General features: G+C 45.6%; 1 protein-coding gene across 1 annotated transcript; it reads left to right on the top strand.

Moving 5' to 3' along the window:
- Nucleotides 1–1,261: 1,261 nt before the first annotated feature.
- LOC117531397 (retinol dehydrogenase 13-like) lies at nucleotides 1,262–15,277 on the top strand. Its single transcript, XM_034194491.1, has 7 exons — nucleotides 1,262–1,411; nucleotides 2,801–2,919; nucleotides 3,022–3,177; nucleotides 3,269–3,373; nucleotides 12,821–13,033; nucleotides 13,256–13,357; nucleotides 14,678–15,277. The coding sequence occupies exons 1-7, from the start codon at nucleotides 1,347–1,349 to the stop codon at nucleotides 14,983–14,985; spliced, it is 1,068 nt and encodes a 355-aa protein (XP_034050382.1). The 5' UTR covers nucleotides 1,262–1,346; the 3' UTR covers nucleotides 14,986–15,277.
- Nucleotides 15,278–18,356: the final 3,079 nt, after the last annotated feature.

The raw sequence follows: 18,356 nt of genomic DNA, 5'->3' as shown, positions 1-18,356 counted from the left end.
AGGGTAAGAAGCACATGGAGTATCAAAAGTGAAAGTAAAATTTATAAATTTTTAATTTATAAATTTAAAAATTTATAAATTTAAATACACAAATATAATTACCAGGAATACTGCTTGCTACTGGTTTGCTGGCTACTACTGTTCCTCTCCTTCCTGTCCTCTGTCTTCCCGTTACTCCTCATAATTACAGCCATAATTAACATGTTAATTTGTTCAAGATTACAGCAGAAATAAACATGTTTACACTCCTGTTACAAAAAAAACTATTTTGACTTCTTTAGTTAGTTAGCACTTTTAGCACTCATTAGCAGGTATTGACAGCTTGGTGGTGTTCCACTGGTGCCAAGGTTATTGAGGCAATATTCCAATCATAGCTTTTAATACCCACACCTACGCCTCCCATCATAAGAACTGTTATCCAGTCAAAAAAAAAAAAGTGTTACTCAAACACCCGAACTAAGGTTAGCTTGTTACCTTAAGCTAGCTTGGTAACTATGAGCTGTGGGACATGTTTTGGTTTCATTTATGATACCCAGGTCATGTTGGTGTTGCCCAGGCTCCACTTCTTTACCCATTTATGTGTTATGCGGTTTCAGGTACTGCTAAGATGGCGACATGTGGGCCACCCCAGTTGCGCTTCAACAGCCACTCTTCAGAAAACCTAAGGGTGGCATTACGGAGGGTTTTTCCAGTATATAAACAGTCTATGGTTGCAACCATTGAAAGGACTTCTGTCCGCATGCTGCCTTCTTGATTAAGCTTGTATGTGTGTCCGTTTTCTGAAAAGATGTAGCTAAAACTGTGAGACTCGTATCCCACGTGGTAGTGGTAATACGAATAAAACATTTATTACAGCAGCAGTACTACTATACTTTATGAGAGGTTTTGGGCGGGGAAACACCCCTCTAATATTGTAAAATTGCTGGTCTTTTTGTGGAACTTATCACCACTTTGAATTGTGGTGGAAATCCCGCAAGATCTTTTGTATCAACGAAGGTGACCCTGAGGGGAGCAGAAGGAACTTACAGCAGAGTGTATATTTGAAGAAAATAACATTAATCATATAATCATTTGCAGAGGGTTGGACGTTTAACACAAATCGAATTCATACTGCTTAATGTCTATTACATTTTGAATTTCGATTTCTGTTTAACCTCCGCAAAAATTACGAGCTTTTTGAAACGTGTAACATTTTTAAAGTGAACTACATTTCCCATAATGCCTGCTCATGTTGACGTCGTGGTTGGTAGTTTGATGACGCCAAAAGCATGCGCCTTCACTTTGTGTTTCCTGTGAAACATTTTTGTTATTTATTTCGACTTTTTGGTTGTTTTTAGTTTGAAAAAATGAGTAAATATATTTTCCCGCTTTCTGTTATTGGGACGGTGGCTGGATTCGCTGCTTTACTGAAGTGAGTATGTGGTTTTCAGATTAAAAAGCTGAACAGTGCAGCACTTATTGTAAGAATAATAGTCATTTAATGTTTGTCACAGATGCTGCTACTGAAAACCTGCACAACTTTACAATACAATGAGTGCATATTGTGTAAAAAAATGCTGTGAGAGTTGTTACATTAGAAGGTGTGATTGTGTTTTAGTAGCATTTGTGGTGTCATATCACCAGAGTTTAATTAACTGGCACATTTATCATAGGACAGTCGTATTGCTTTGAATTGATTATAAAGCTCAAAATTAAATTATATTTGCGCTTTCAGAGTTTTCACAGTTACTGATAACACTGTACCGGTGCACATGTACTACAGATATACTGGTGCACCTCCCTCACAATGCTGTATGAATCACAGCTTCAAGGTCACGATACTTGTAGTATCATGGGATGGATCATTCTACATTCCTGTCAGGTTTCCTCATACAGGTATAAAACAAAAGATTTGCATGAAATGAAAGGCATCAGAGGGCTGATCCATACCCTGTGTGCGCTACATGATATAAGTGTAAATATACATGTGACTGTAATTGTGTTTTTTTTTTGTTTTGTTTTTTGCTGTGTGTGACTTCATTATGAAGTTGTTCATACCAATCAATTACAGATATTTTTCTGATCAATATATGCTTTAGATCATCCATCTAGGCTTCTTTGTTGTTAAGATATATATATAAAAAAAAAATCATGTTGCCCTTCACCTTTGACCTAACTACTCCAAAATCTACTCACTTCTAGATATGTATTGAAATAATATTCCCACCAAATTTGAGGAAAATCCATCCAGCCATTTTCGAGTTATCTTATCCACACACACACACACACACACACACACACACACACACACACACACACACACACACACACACACACACACACACACACACACACACACACACACACACACACACATATATACCAGTGAAACCAATACCCTTCTTCACTGGCGTGTGCTTGTCCAGACACGCACAACAAAACCCAAAGATATAAAATGCAGTGTATGTTTTTTATTTATTCATATTAAAATTGAGACACTGGAGTCACTACAACATTACAAACTGGGTGTTTATTATTGATAAATTATTTACAGTGAAATTAGAGTGAGTGAATGATTGTTTTGCTGTCAAGCTGTTGTATTGTATTGATTTACTGCACAAAAACACATGCAAACTGCTATATGTTGATATTATTCCATAAAAATGAAATTAGAAGACTGGATTCACGGTTCAGTTGGAACCAAAACCAGACTGATCTCAGTGATTATTCAGCCTAGTTTAAAAGAAATAAAGCAAGTCGTGCTTCAGGGCTGAAATTTAATTGCTTTGATCTTGAGTATTTCTTTTATTACTTCATGTAGGAACCATGTGAGTGGTGGGCGGTGTCATAGTAACGCTACCATTGACGGGAAGACTGTGGTTATAACGGGAGCCAACACGGGCATTGGTAAAGAGACTGCACGAGCACTAGCCAAAAGAGGTATGGTTAAAACACAAAGTATAATCATGAGTAAAATTTTTGGAGTTTGTTTTCTTCTCTCTGACACACTGGATTTTGCGCTTTCTATTTTTTGTTTTCCAGGTGGTCGAATTATAATGGCATGTCGGGATATGGAAAAGTGTGAGGCAGCTGCCAAGGAAATACGGGGGAGTACCCTGAATCCTCACGTTTATGCGTCTCACCTTGACTTGGCCTCTTTGAAATCCGTCCGACAGTTTGCAGAAAGAATCAAAGAAAGTGGGGAATGTTCTCAGAAGAAAACATCACGTGCCGTGTCGTGTTGTGTCTCACCACACTAACAGTTACGTTCTTGCTTTTGTGTTATTAGAGGAGCAGCGTGTGGATATTCTTATTAACAACGCAGGGGTCATGAGATGTCCAGTGGGGAAGACAGAAGATGGCTTTGACATGCAGTTTGGAGTTAATCATCTAGGTATCTTGTTTCCTCAATGCGCTTTAGTCAAATACCAAAGGGAAAGAAAAATACTGTAAACACGTTTGTTAAGGCTTCCTCCCATTGCAGATTTTTGGTTAGAATTCCTGTCCTGCTTTCAAAATTGTGGAAATTGGGCCACAGTCTTTAAAATAGTAGGCAAAATTGGTATTATCTATTATTTTATGTTCACTTACATACGAGTGTAACTGATTATTAGGATATGTGTGATTCCCATTATGATTGTTTTTGCGCATGCACAAAACATTGCTTCCACATTTTCTCACACTTTTCTGATGGTAACCACCAAAGCACGCAAACGGTACATTTCCATATCTCTAAAATAACCATCTATCTGCAGCAGCCAGGTGAAATATGGGTATCCTCTTGGACATTCTCCAGCTACTGGGGTCCTCAACAGTCAGGCACCTGCATGCTGAATGATACACAGAGAAAGGCACCAGATGGCTCCTCATCTGAGCAACCACTCAACTGATACAAAGTCATTCCAGTGGTACACAAGGATCCTCTCATGAGACCTAGTACAAAAGACATCCAGTCATTACTGTAGGTCACTAAAAAACTGGTTAGTGTCCAAGTCTCACAACCATACAGCAAGACAAACAGCACCGGGACCCAAAAGACTTGGACCTTCGTTCTCCTGCAAAGATATCAGCACCATCAAACATTTCTGTCCGGTGACCTCGTGGCTCCATAAGCTCTAGCCAGGTGCCTCTTGATCTCAAAGGCAGAGAACCCAGAGACATGAATGTCACTGCCGAGGTAAATAACTGTCTCTATGAGTAAACCTCTTCCACCACTTTCAGATAGACTACTGAAAGCTGAGTGCAGGAGGTGATTAAAGCCTGTATCTTAGGGCCCTGTCCCACCGGGGAGAGGGTTAATTGTGCATGAATTGAGTACACAAATTGCGGGCGTTCGTTGTCGTCCGCAACAAAAATGGCCAAAAATGACAAATGTCCCAGTATAAATTACGGATATATTAATAATATATAGCGAATATATGATGAACAATCACGGTTATATAACGCATGTAGTGAGGAAACTGATCTGACACATTGAGATTATCACGGCAGTATTACGGGTGTATTATGAATGCATCGCGCACGTGTTGCGCGTGCACGGCATCTGCATTGCGGTCATAAAAGAAGTGCACTCGGGCCGTCGGCATCACTATTCACACCAATAATACAACCTCTGGAGCATTTGCTGGACTTGGACAAGTTGATCACAGAGTGTTGTCATGTGAGGGTTAACTGTTCATGAGTTTGGGGAGCAGGAGGTGGGAAGCCGCTCGGGGTGTGAGATGGTGTTTTTTTTTTTTCTTTCTTTCTTTTTTTTTTTTTGAGTGAGTTGTGGCTAAAACACCAACTCTTCCTTTTGTTGGTGTTAAATAAAAGTACTGGATTGCAGCAGCTACGTGGATTTACACAGCCGGACCGGCACTGGCTGGCAGGTATGTCGCTTTCTACCACACTTAGGGTTTACATGACGTGTTTGTTATGCATTCATAGATTGTCTGCAAAGCAGATGTAATAAAAACGCTTTATTTGTGGCCAGTTTGTATGCATTCGCTACAACATACTTTAGTTTGTGATGTGGACATGATGGGCACAATATATATCTGTTTTACATACTGTCCCGGTCAGCTGCCAAGCCGCAAATCAGTTGCGGATATCAACGGTTAACAGCAGATATACAGTGCATAGAGTGAGTATGTATAGTGTATGAATTGAGTATGTCAGGCGGATGTCATCCGCATTCAGATTATTGAACAGCTCAAAAATCCTGGCTGCGGACATGCAAGCCTCTGCGGATGATCACGGACGTGTTCGGATGACAGCCGACTCATACAGGCATGTTACACAGATATTCGGATGTTTGGCAAATATGAGCCAATTTTGTGCGCAGTCCATACGCAAATCCTTCCAAATGCCAGTGGGACAGGGCCCTTAGTCCTGATCCAGGACAGTCGCAAACCCCAACGGTCTGATTCCTCACTGAGCTTCTCAGTAGCTGCAATTAAAGTATCCATTGATTCCGCAAAGATCACAGCATCGTCTGAGGAGTCGAGCTCAGTAATGGGAGGCCGCCTTTTATAGATGGAACCAGCTTATAAAGTTATTTTCAGATGAAGACAAGTTAACACATGGAAAAATACTTCACTGTGATTGTTGTGTCAGCCAGTGGACTGTTGCACTGCACTCCTTTAAGCCTTATACCCCGTCACGCTAGAGGCCGAATGAAAATTCGACCCTCGTTCGGGAGGTGTCAAGGTGCATTCGCGGCCGTCGGACAGCATTGTGAGTGCAGTCCAAACAGTCGGGCGGTCGCCCCGATTATTTTGCTCATGTTCAAAACATTCGGGGCACAGTTGAAGTGGGGAAAAACATCGAACGGCAGTCGAAGTACCGTCTGACTGCTTTCTAAACAATTGGACGGCGTGAAAACGTGACATGCTGATCGTGTTCAGTGGGTCATTCAGCATGTTGCCACCACGTCAAACCCTGACCAAATGTTCTGAATGTGCCAGAACGCACCACAAGTGCACCTCGGACCGCAATCCTACAACTTGTACGTACATTGTTATTGTTCTTACTGCACTCTAGCAGCTGTCCAGATACTCTTACAGTGTTCCACCTACCGCATTCAGAGGCTCATGCACACGGCAATGCGCACGAATCAGTAGGAGCGCAGTCTGGGTATTCGGACGGCTGTCCTCTGCACTTCTTATTTTCTCCCAGATGTGGCACAATTTTTTATTTTTTTTTTTTTTTTTGGACATTCTGCCTGATTCGGCTCGACTCCTGCTCATTTGTACTAGAAACTGTAATGAAACATAACCATGGATTTGTTAATTAAGTGTTTCATCCATATTTTAGCTTTGATGGGGCATGTTTGACAATGAAAATGGTCTAGATTATACTCAAATTTTATAATTATTAAAGGGTCGTTTATATAGACTAGAATAACCAATCAATCAATCAATTTTTTTTTATATAGCGCCAAATCACAACAAACAGTTGCCCCAAGGCACCTTATATTGTAAGGCAAGGCCATACAATAATTATGTAAAACCCCAACGGTCAAAAGGACCCACTGTGAGCAAGCACTTGGCTACAGTGGGAAGGAAAAACTCCCTTTTAACAGGAAGAAACCTCCAGCAGAACCAGGCTCAGGGAGGGGCAGTCTTCTGCTGGGACTGGTTGGGGCTGAGGGAAAGAACCAGGAAAAAGACATGCTGTGGAGGGGAGCAGAGATCGATCACTAATGATTAAATGCAGAGTGGTGCATACAGAGCAAAAAGAGAAAGAAACAGTGCATCATGGGAACCCCCAGCAGTCTACGTCTATAGCAGCATAACTAAGGGATGGTTCAGGGTCACCTGATCCAGCCCTAACTATAAGCTTTAGCAAAAAGGAAAGTTTTAAGCCTAATCTTAAAAGTAGAGAGGGTGTCTGTCTCCCTGATCTGAATTGGGAGCTGGTTCCACAGGAGAGGAGCCTGAAAGCTGAAGGCTCTGCCTCCCATTCTACTCTTACAAACCCTAGGAACTACAAGTAAGCCCGCAGTCTGAGAGCGAAGCGCTCTATTGGGGTGATATGGTACTACGAGGTCCCTAAGATAAGATGGGACCTGATTATTCAAAACCTTATAAGTAAGAAGAAGAATTTTAAATTCTATTCTAGAATTAACAGGAAGCCAATGAAGAGAGGCCAATATGGGTGAGATATATTGGAATAGAATAGAATGCTTTTTATTGTCATTATACACAAGGTACAATGAAATTAAAAGACAACTTGTTGTGAAAAGTGTAATGACACGGACCCACAACGGGGCGTAAATGAATGTTCAATGGAAATAAGTAACACTTTTAATGTTGTGAAATGTGCACAACGGATACAGATACAATGCAATACTAAGGTCAATTATAAAGTTGGAGTCGTGTGGGCAGGCTCGAGGATAGGAGACACCCATCCAGAGAAGAGTCGGGACCCACACAATTTCCACCGCCAACGGATCTGGAACACTCCAGAGCTGCCAAGTCCTGAGTCCCCAGGTGGCCACCGTCTCCAGCTGTCAGATCGGGTATTGCTGGCAGGAAACAGAAACAGTCAAGAGTGGGTGTGTGTGCACACACCCAGTAAACAGTCAACTGAGTATTCCTGATAAAGGGAGAAAACACCACCTCCCAATCCCATTACTTCCTCTGGTTATCCGTGCAGACTCCACTACACAAGTATAAGAGTGAAGAGTGGAGAACGCCACCTCTTACCACTCCCTTCGACTCGGCAGACAGTGGCGAAGCTGCAAACTCAGAAGGTAAATTAGCTACTAATACAGATGTGAAGGACGTCACAACTTAATATTATGCCTGAGTGTCTACCTGAACGATTCAGACGATTTCTTGGCAGAGGTGTGGTGTCTTCTCCAGGCTTTTATGGGTGGCATGATGAGTTGATGGATGACAGCTGTCAGAGTTCCTGGTGCTCCTGGCGGCGACTGCGCCCTCTGGTGCCTGAAGCCCGTCTACAGGCAGGGCACCCTCTGGCGTTGGGCCAGCAGTACCTCCTCTTCGGGCGGCCCACACAACAGGACCCCCCCTCAACGGGCGCCTCCTGGCGCCCGACCAGGCTTGTCGGGATGTCGTTGGTAGAAATCGGCCAGGAGGGCCGGGTCCAGAATGAAGCTCTGCTTCACCCAGGAGCGTTCCTCGGGTCCGTACCCCTCCCAGTCCACCAGATATTGGAATCCCCGGCCCCGTTGACGAATGTCCAGAAGCCTGCGGACGTTCCACACAGGCTCTCCATCGATGATCCGGGCAGGAGGTGGCGCTGGTCCGGGAGTGCAGAGGTTGGAGGAGTGACATGGTTTAATCCGGGACAGGTGAAAAACTGGATGTATCCGCAGTGAAGCTGAGGCTGCCAGCTTCACTGCGGCTGGACTGAGGACTTTGGTGATTGGAAAAGGTCCGATATATCTGTCCTTCAGTTTTTGGGAGTCCACCTGCAGAGGGATGTCCTTAGTTGACAGCCAAACCTCCTGCCCGGGCTGGTATGCAGGGGCCGGGGTACGCCGGCGGTCTGCATGGTCCTTAGCCCTCGTCTGGGCTTTCAGAAGGGCAGAGCGGACAGTGCGCCACACCCGACGGCACCTTCTGAGGTGGGCCTGGACCGAGGGGACCTCGACCTCTCCCCCTACGGCTGGGAACAATGGGGGCTGGTACCCCAAACATGCCTCAAAGGGGGAGAGGCCGGTCGCTGAGGATACCTGACTGTTGTGGGCGGACCACTGCCACGGTTCTTCGCACCCCCGGACCTTAGAACCGTGACAGAAGTCCAAGACCGCAGCCCTGGCCTCTGGTGGGATGTACAGCCGGTTTTCAGGTCCATCTCCGGGGTCAGGGTGTCGAGTCAGGGCCTCCCGGACGGAAATCTCCACGTCCCAGGTGAGGGTTGCGACGACAGTGGACTCGGGGATGATGGTGTCCGGTGGATCCGACAGCTCTGGCTTGACTTCCTCTTCATACACCCGGGACAGTGCATCGGACCGTTGGTTTTTAGTCCCGGGGCGATACGTGATCTGGAAGTCAAACCGACCAAAGAACAGTGACCAACGGGCTTGCCTGGGGTTCAGATGCTTGGCGGTCCGGATGTATTCAAGGTTCCGATGGTCCGTGAAAACCGTGAAGGGAACCGTGGCTCCCTCCAGAAGGTGTCTCCACTCCTCAAGAGCCTCTTTCACCGCCAGAAGTTCCCGATTGCCGACGTCATAGTTCCTTTCAGCTGGGGTCAACCTGCAGGAATAGTAGGCACAAGCATGGAGTACCTTATCGGACTCCCCACTCTGGGACAGCACGGCTCCTATCCCTGAGTCAGAGGCATCCACTTCGACTATAAACTGGCGATCAGGGTCAGGCTGCACCACAACTGGTGCAGTCGAGAACCGACGTTTCAGCTCCTTAAACGCAGCTTCGCACCGATCCGACCAGGTGAAGGGGACTTTATTGGAGGTCAGGGCTGTCAGGGGGCTAACAACCTGACTGTAGCCCTTAATGAACCTCCGATAGAAATTCGCAAAACTGAGGAACTGTTGCAATTTCCTACGGCTTGTTGGTTGGGGCCAATCTCTCACCGCCGCAACCTTGGCCGGATCAGGGGCGACGGAGTTGGAGGAGATTATGAACCCCAGGAAGGACAAAGAAGTGCAGTGGAACTCGCACTTCTCGCCCTTCACAAACAGCCGGTTCTCCAACAACCGCTGCAGGACCTGACGTACATGCTTAACATGGGTCTCAGGATCTGGGGATAAGATGAGAATATCGTCCAGATATACGAAGACGAACCGATGCAGGAAGTCCCGCAAGACATCATTAACCAAGGCTTGGAATGTCGCGGGCGCATTGGTGAGACCAAACGGCATGACCAGGTACTCAAAATGACCTAAGGGGGTGTTAAATGCCGTCTTCCACTTGTCTCCCTTCCGGATCCGAACCAGGTGATACACATTTCTAAGATCCAACTTGGTGAAAATTTGGGCTCCATGCAGGGGCGTGAACACCGAATCCAGCAGAGGTAACGGGTATCTGTTGCGAACCATGATCTCGTTCACCCCTCTGTAATCAATGCATGGATGGAGTCCGCCGTCCTTCTTACCCACAAAAAAGAAACCAGCCCCCATCGGGGATGTGGAGTTCCGGATCAACCCGACAGCTAAAGAGTCCCGGATGTAGGTCTCCATCGATTCGTGTTCCGGACGTGAGAAGTTGTACAACCTGCTGGACGGCTACTCAGCGCCCGGTACCAAATCTATGGCACAATCGTACGGACGGTGCGGGGGCAGCGTGAGTGCCAGATCCTTGCTGAAGATGTCAGCAAGATCATGGTACTCAGCTGGCACTGCCGCGAGATTGGGGGGGACTTGAACCTCCTCCTTGGCTGGTACACCGGGTGGAACCGAGGATCCTAAACATTCCCGGTGGCATGTTTCGCTCCACTGCGTTACAACCCCAGACGGCCAATCAATCCGGGGATTGTGTTTTAACATCCAGGGATAACCCAAAATCACCCGGGAGGTAGAAGGTGTTACATAAAACACAATCTCCTCCCTGTGATTCCCAGACACGACCAATGTCAATGGCTGTGTCTGGTGTGTGATTAATGGGAGAAGGGTGCCATCTAGTGCCCGAACCGACAAAGGTGACGGTAAGGCCGCTAGAGGGAGCCCTACCTCCCTAGCCCATCTGCTGTCCAGCAGATTCCCCTTCGACCCCGTCTCCACCAGTGCTGGGGCGTGAAGGGTGAGATCCCCACTCAGGATCATAACTGGGATTTGTGTGGATTTGCGGGATTTCCCCTCGTGAGTGTTATGGCCCACCCTTAGCCCAGTCTCTAAGGGCGGGCGTTGTAGTTTGACCGTTTGGGGCAATTCCTCTATATATGCTCACTCGAGCCGCAGAAAAAACACTCCCCGCGGGCCAGCCTCCATTGTCTGTTTTCTGATTTTACTTTAGCCCTGCTCGTGTCCATAGCTTCGTCAGCAGGGGGAGCTGTCGCCTCACGGAGTGCTCTGGCAGTGGAGCGGGGGGACGGCGACATCCGTTCAGACCCGGAAGGAAGAGGGACGGCTCGTGCCCGGCCACGCCCCTCACCTCGCTCCCGGCGATGTTCCTCTAGTCGGTTGTCTAGCCGTATAACTAGATCGACAAGCCCATCGAAATCCCGCGGCTCATCCTTCGCCAGCAAATGCTCCTTCAGGACCAGAGACAGTCCATTTACGAAGGCGGCGCGGAGCGCAATGTTATTCCAGCCCGACCTCGCTGCCGCGATGTGGAAGTCGACTGCATAGTCGGCTGTGCTCCGACGCCCCTGTCTTATCGACAGCAGCACGTTCGAAGCGGTCTCGCCTCTATTGGGGTGAACAAACACTTGTTTGAACTCCTGGACAAACCCAGTGTATGTAGTTAGGAGCCGTGAGTTCTGCTCCCAAAGCACCATAGCCCAGGCGCAGGCCTCTCCTCGAAGCAGATTTACCACATAAGCCACCCTGCTAGCGTCAGACGCATACATAACCGGACGCTGTGAAAAGACGAGCGAACGCTGCATTAAAAAGTCAGCGCGCGTCTCGACACAGCCTCCGTACGGCTCTGGAGGGCTTATGTATGCTTCAGGGGACGGGGGGGGGGGGGGGTTTCGTTGAACGGCCACTGGAATATCAATATCAGGCCATCGGGTAGCAGGAGGAGGTGCCACAGCAGCGCCCTGCGCATGCGCTTCCACCTGAGCGGTGAGAGCCTCCATCCTCCGATTGAGGATAACGTTCTGCTCGGTTACCAAGTCCAACCGAGCAGTGAAGGCGGTTAGGATTTGCTGCAGCTCACCTAGTACGCCTCCTGCTGGCCCCCGTGCACCCTGCGTTTCCATTGGTGGTTCACTCGATGGTTGACGCCCCTCAGGATCCATGACGATGGCCGAGAAATCCTGTTGTGAAAAGTGTAATGACACGGACCCACAACAGGGGGCGTAAATGAATGGTCAATGGAAATAAGAAGTAACACTTTTAATGTTGTGAAATGTGCACAGCGGATACAGATACAATGCAATACTAAGGTCAATTATAAAGTTGGTGTCATGTGGGCAGGCTCGAGGATAGGAGACGCCGTCCAGAGAAGAGTCGGGACCCACACGATTTCCACCGCCAACGGATCTGGAACACTCCAGAGCCGCCAAGTCCTGAGTCCCCAGGTGGCCACCTTCTCCAGCTGTCAGATCGGGTACTGCTGGCAGGAAACAGAAACAGTCAAGAGTGGGTGTGTGTGCACACACCCAGTAAACAGTCAGCTGAGTATTTCTGATAAAGGGAGAAAACACCACCTCCCAATCCCACTACTTCCTCTGGTTATCCGTGCAGACGCCACTACACAAGTATAAGAGTGAAGAGTGGAGAACGCCACCTCTTACCACTCCCTTCGACTCGGCAGACAGTGGAGAAGCTGCAAACTCAGAAGGTAAATTAGCTACTAATGCAGATGTGAAGGACGTCACAACTTAATATTACGGCTGAGTGTCTACCTGAACGATTCAGACGATTTCTCGGCAGAGGTGTGGTGTCTTCTCCAGGCTTTTATGGGTGGCATGATGAGTTGATGAATGAAAGCTGTCAGAGGTCCTGGTGCTCCTGGGGGGGACTGCGCCCTCTGGTGCCTGAAGTCCGTCTACAGGCAGGGCGCCCTCTGGCGTTGGGCCAGCAGTACCTCCTCTTCGGGCGGCCCACACAACACAACTACCGTAGTGCAAAGGTGTAAAAGTAAATATATTAAAAAAAAAAAAAATTGGCAGAACAAGTAATACTGTGATTATTCAGTAAGACCATCACTGAATTATCTTTGCTCCACTACCTGACTTGGAGGTTTCTGTTTTCCTGCAGGCCACTTCTTGTTGACGAATCTTCTGCTGGACAAGTTAAAAGCGTCCGCCCCCAGCAGAGTGATCAACCTGGCCTCACTCGCCCACATCGCCGGGGAGATTGACTTCCGCGACTTGAACTGGGAGAATAAGAAGTTTGATACCAAACAGGCATACTGTCAAAGCAAGCTTGCCAACGTTCTATTCACCCGAGAACTCGCCAGGCGATTAGAAGGCGAGTCTCATGGCTGGCATGTGTAGCATGTGGGCGGCAGAAAGGCCTGTGTTCTTCTTAGCTGTTACTGGGCGTTCTACAGCAGCAGTAATGCTGAGTGTGTGTGTGTGTGTGTGTGTGTGTGTGTGTGTGTGTGTGTGTGTGTGTGTGTGTGTGTGTGTGTGTGTGTGTGTGTGTGTGTGTGTGTGTGTGTGTGTGTGTGTGTGTGTGTGTGAGTTGCAGGTACAAGAGTCACCGTGAACGCTGTACACCCAGGTATTGTCGCCACAAATCTCGGGAGGCACACCGGCCTCCACCAGTCACAGTTCTCCAGCTTTGTTCTCAGTGAGTGTTCTGCTTCTCTCACTCCATTCTGATTTTCAAGAAGACCAAAAATTCGAGATGCCCCTGAACTCACCTCAGAATCTTGAACTGGCAGTTTAAACAGTGTGCACACTAGTGCATGTACAGATCCTGCACTGACAGGTCCCTGTCAATATTAGATTCTTAATTTGATACGGATGCACATACCTGAACCGTCCAGCAGGTGTCAGTGTTCATCATAAGGCAGCAGACTTGTGTTCCAAGTATTCCTACAGAGCTACAATTAACTGATGATTAATGGACTGCTAAATTAATCAATAACTAGTTTTATAACCGACAAAACATTTTGAGTCATTAAAAAAGAAAGTCCAAGTTGTCCAAGTTGAGCTTAATAGCAATAAACTAATTACATTTAGGCTGTGGACAAAACAAGACATTTGGGGACGTTATCCTGCGATTTGGGGACAACCGATCCAAATTTTTCACCATTTTCTGGACCAAAATGCTAATGACTGAATCAAGGAAATAACTGATTATTAAAAGAATTGTTTGCCGCATATCATTTTGTGCAAATCAAAAGTTTTGGTGTCACCCTCATTCACACGTTCTACTTATTTAATTCCAGTTTTATTTTCCTGTTCTTGTACATATTTTGTCCCATATTTGGTAAATTGTCAGCATCATGTATCGCTCCACGGTCGCTCGCTGGAGTTAGCTCACGTGAAGGCAGATGGCCAGCAGGTGGCAGACACGTCTGTTGGAAAAATAAAGTTGCTCTTTTGACCAACCCGGTGTGTGTGTGTGTGTGTGTGTGTGTGTGTGTGTGTGTGTGTGTGTGTGTGTGTGTGTGTGTGTGTGTGTGTGTGTGTAGGGTTGGGTAGGATTACTTTGAAATGTAATCCAAAAGTAATCATATTACAAGTAATCCAAATGTATGTACATACATACATGTAATCCGCATGTATTCTTTCAAAGTAATCCTACCCAACCTTGTGCGTGTGTGTGTGTGTGTGTGTGTGTGTGTGTGTGTGTATATATATATATATATATATATACACATACACACACACACACAAGTACATATATATACACACAAGTATATATGTATATGTGTGTGTGTTTGCTAATTCAGCTGTTGAGTTTGGATTCTGCAGTGAGCAGATGATTGACAGGATTTCCAATGACTGTTGATGATATTGGTGGTTAGATTTTAGTGTGCCTTTAATTACTATTAACTGAGCTCATGTATAATTGTGATTATCTGTAAAACAGAGCACCTGTGCACATCTTCATATTGTGTTACAGCAGCTGCTCCATTGTGTGTTTACCCCCCCCCCCCAGGTCCCTTTTTCTCCATGTTGGTGAAGAGCCCTGAGCTCGGCGCTCAGCCCAGCATCTTTCTCGCCATAGCCGAAGAGCTGGAAGGGATCACAGGTCGCTACTACGATGTGATGGCAGAAAAGGAACCGGCACCTCAGGCCCTGGACGACGAAGTGGCACGGAGGCTGTGGGAGGTCAGCAGCAGGATGGTAGGACTGGAGGAGAACAGGCCGGGCGGAGAGCCAAAGCCAGCAGCAGCAGAGGAGCGGAGCAGAGCCACGTGGACCGACTCAGCCCAGAGACAAAAAGAGAGTCCGGACTCGACCTGAGCCCGGTCTCTAAATCATCATCTTGTCTTCCTCCATCAGGGTGTTTTATTTAATCTGCTGATGCTGGTGTCACACGGTGGTGTTGTTGGGGTTAGGTGTTGACATCAGGTGTGAAACAGTAATTGGTCACATGACAGCAGCCGGAAAAATAGACAGAATTATTCTGCTGGCAGCCGGAAAGACAGCTGCTGCTTTTCCTGAAAGTATCAGCTGGCGTTTTCTTCTTCTCCTGGTTTTGATAAATTTACACTGATTGAGACATATTTGTGTTGACAAAGAAAGCAGTTCAGATTATAGATAGATGGATAGATTTTATAGATAGATAGATAGATTATATATAGTAAATTTGAAAATGAAAGCACATATATCTGATTACTGTTGGTGTTTGTTCTTGACTGCTGGCAGGTTGTCATTCTTAAAGAAATATCAGCGCCCTCAGATTTTGCAATAAACCTCTTTAAATGTTGAAATTTTCTCTCCCCCCAATGTAAAATCATGGGCTCTCAACAAGCGAGATATGGCGCCATCTGGCGGTGAATCTAAATCTTTTTTTGAATAAAAAAAAGATTGATGTTGATTTTTAACACTTGGAATTGATCAAATTAGTTTGCAGGGAACAGGAAGAACTTTAAATTATTATTTTTTTATGTAACTGCTTCTCTCTGCCACATAGTGATAATTCAGAGAATAGATCATTTAAATTAATTGTACATTGAAATTAATGAGTGCTGAGAATAACTAAGTAAAAACAGGCTAAAACATAAAAACCCTGATCTGTGTGCATGCATGCATGCATGAATACTGACTCATGATATCTGTATCTGTTTAAGCTTGCATTTCCCTGCACATTTGTAGGTGCACTTTAGATTTTAGTTTTGGCACACCTCTTGCACAACCAATCACATTACAGTCAAAAACTATTGCTGACGATTCTTCGAATGGTCCAATCCCTCATATCTGCAGCCTGAGTGCAGAGATTTTCCATCTGAAGTCTTTAAGGGCTTTTCCTAACAGTAATCTAAACCACAGCTTGATAAAAGCCACTCTGCACTAATGCACGCTGAGCAACATCGATCCAAACATTATACTCTCACCATTGTTGAGTCCAGGCTCACTTTACCGGGAGAAACACTGATCGGTGCCATCTGAGAAGCTGATTGCTATTGGACATGAAGAGATCGAATCACTGAGTTCCCTTTTACGCATAAACCGCTCGATTGGCAAAACAAAAAAAGCATTCGCTGGAGGATGTCGCTGTCTGGTGTGCTTCAACTTTCTCCCAGACATGCATCGATTTATAAATCTGACCTCTACATGCGGGTGTAGTATTTTCAGAATTTTAAAACCCTTGTCACTTTGTAAATTGTCATATTTTATATACAGTTGTATGCAAAAGCTTGGGCACCCCTGATAAATTTCATGATTTTCCTTTATAAATCATTGGTTGTCTGGATCAGAAATTTCAGTTAAATATATCATATAGCAGACAAACACACTGATATTTGATAAGTGAAATGAAGTTTATAGTATTTACAGAAAGTGTGCAATAATTATTTAAACAAAATTAGGGAGGTGCATAAATTTGGGCACCCTTGCCATTTTATTGATTTGAATACAGTTAGCACTAATTATTGGAACACAAAATTGGTTTGGTAAGCTCATTGACCCTTGACCTCCTTACACAGGTGAATCCAATCATGATAAAGTGTATTTAAGGTGGCCATTTGCAAATGTTTCCCCTCTTTGCATCTCTTCTAATGAGTGGCAACATGGAAGCCTCTAAACAACTCTCAAATGACCTGAAAACAAAGATTGTTCAACATCATGGTTTAGGGGAAGGATACAAAAAGCTATCTCAGAGATTTCAGCTGTCAGTTTCCACTGTGAGGAACATAGTGAGGAAATGGAAGAACGCAGGCACAGTACTAGTTAAGGCCTGAAGTGGCAGGCCAAGAAAAATCTCAGATAAGCTGAAGTGAAGGATGGTGAAAACAGTTATAGTCAACCTACAGACCTGCTCCAAAGACCTACAACATGATCTTGCTGCAGATAGTGTCTCTGTGCATCATTCAACTGCACACTTTGCACAAGGAGATGCTGGATAAGAGAGTAATGCAGACGGACCCAACGCCACAAGGGGGCGTTTGGGGGCGACGCCCCCTCACGTCATCAACCTCGCCCCCTCGGATGCGAGAGTTAGCAAAAATCAAAATAAAAAATAAATACTGGAAAATATAGCGCCTCGCAGTTTCGTAGATTTTTTTAGTCCAATTTTGCATGCTTTTTTTTACAGCGCATTGTGCTCTGCGTCCTCATCAAGCAGGCTGGTGTTCTGTCCTGTCGAGATGACGGGACACCTGTTGCGGCACCGCGAAGGGAGAGTACGCGCATTGTGTTCTGCGTGTCTGTTTATAAGAATCATCTCGCCCAGAAGAAAAAAGAGCGCCAACAACTACCCATAACTGTGTTCTTCACTCGGAAAAAGACACCTGCAGCAAGGTGTGAGTGGAAAAAGGCGCGACTGTGGCACGGCGCCAGGACGAAGAGGCGCGATCAGAGGAACTGTGAAATACTGGTCAGTCACTATTAATAATTTCTTATGTGTCCAACCTCGTAGGTTGATCGTTAAAATTAAATTTGTTAGTTCTAAAAGCCATCATAATTATTTATAGGAAAACGTTCTATTTTTATTTCTCAAACAAATGTTTAGGCCTGAAAACAGGTTGGTCTTATTTTTATACTAAGGTTTGAACTTTGAGAGTGTTTACACACGAGAGAAAAGTGAGAAAATGTTAATGCCTGTTTGAGAAAAGTGTATAAATGTGTAGTGAGGGGTTTTACAGCCTTAAAACGTCTATAATAATTGTAAAAAATAACGCTGTCTACTTCGCGGATTTCGCCTATTGCGGGCTATTTTTAGAACGTAACTCCCGCGATAAACAAGGGACCACTGTATATCTACATGAAAGGTTTATCTTTGACCCGTTGTGTGACTGTCATGCCCAATTGCGCAGAGTTTGCGCTTGTGATGGAGGGCTGTATGTGGGGTCTCGTGTCGTTTCTCAGATCAGTTGTTGGTTTGGTTTAGTGGTATGCAGGAGATCACTTGACCGAGGGTCTATACGTTCAAATAATAATAAAAAAAATACTGTCATCATTCTTTACTCTTACTCAGTCAGTCTCTTACAACGGTGTAGCCTAAATACACGAGCTTTCTAGGAGCGCACCCAATTCATTACGCACGCTCAGAGGCAGGTACCCTCCGATGCGCACTTTTTTTTGGGGGGGGGGGGCGACCCCGCCCCCTGTGATAAACTCATGGCCCCCTTAATATTTTTTTTCTGACGCCGGGCCTGAATGCAGAGGAAGCC

The sequence above is a fragment of the Thalassophryne amazonica genome, chromosome 18 (assembly GCF_902500255.1).
Source record: "Thalassophryne amazonica chromosome 18, fThaAma1.1, whole genome shotgun sequence".
Taxonomy (NCBI): domain Eukaryota; kingdom Metazoa; phylum Chordata; class Actinopteri; order Batrachoidiformes; family Batrachoididae; genus Thalassophryne; species Thalassophryne amazonica.
This window is presented reverse-complemented; position numbering and strand designations above follow the sequence as displayed.

Coding starts and splice junctions, on each gene's coding strand:
- LOC117531397 (XM_034194491.1), top strand. CDS start 1,347: ATGAGTAAATATATTTTCCCGCTTTCTGTTATTGGGACGGTGGCTGGA. Junction 3,374..12,820: donor GTTTGGAGTTAATCATCTAG/GTATCTTGTTTC, acceptor GTTTTCCTGCAG/GCCACTTCTTGTTGACGAAT. Junction 13,034..13,255: donor ACTCGCCAGGCGATTAGAAG/GCGAGTCTCATG, acceptor TGTGAGTTGCAG/GTACAAGAGTCACCGTGAAC.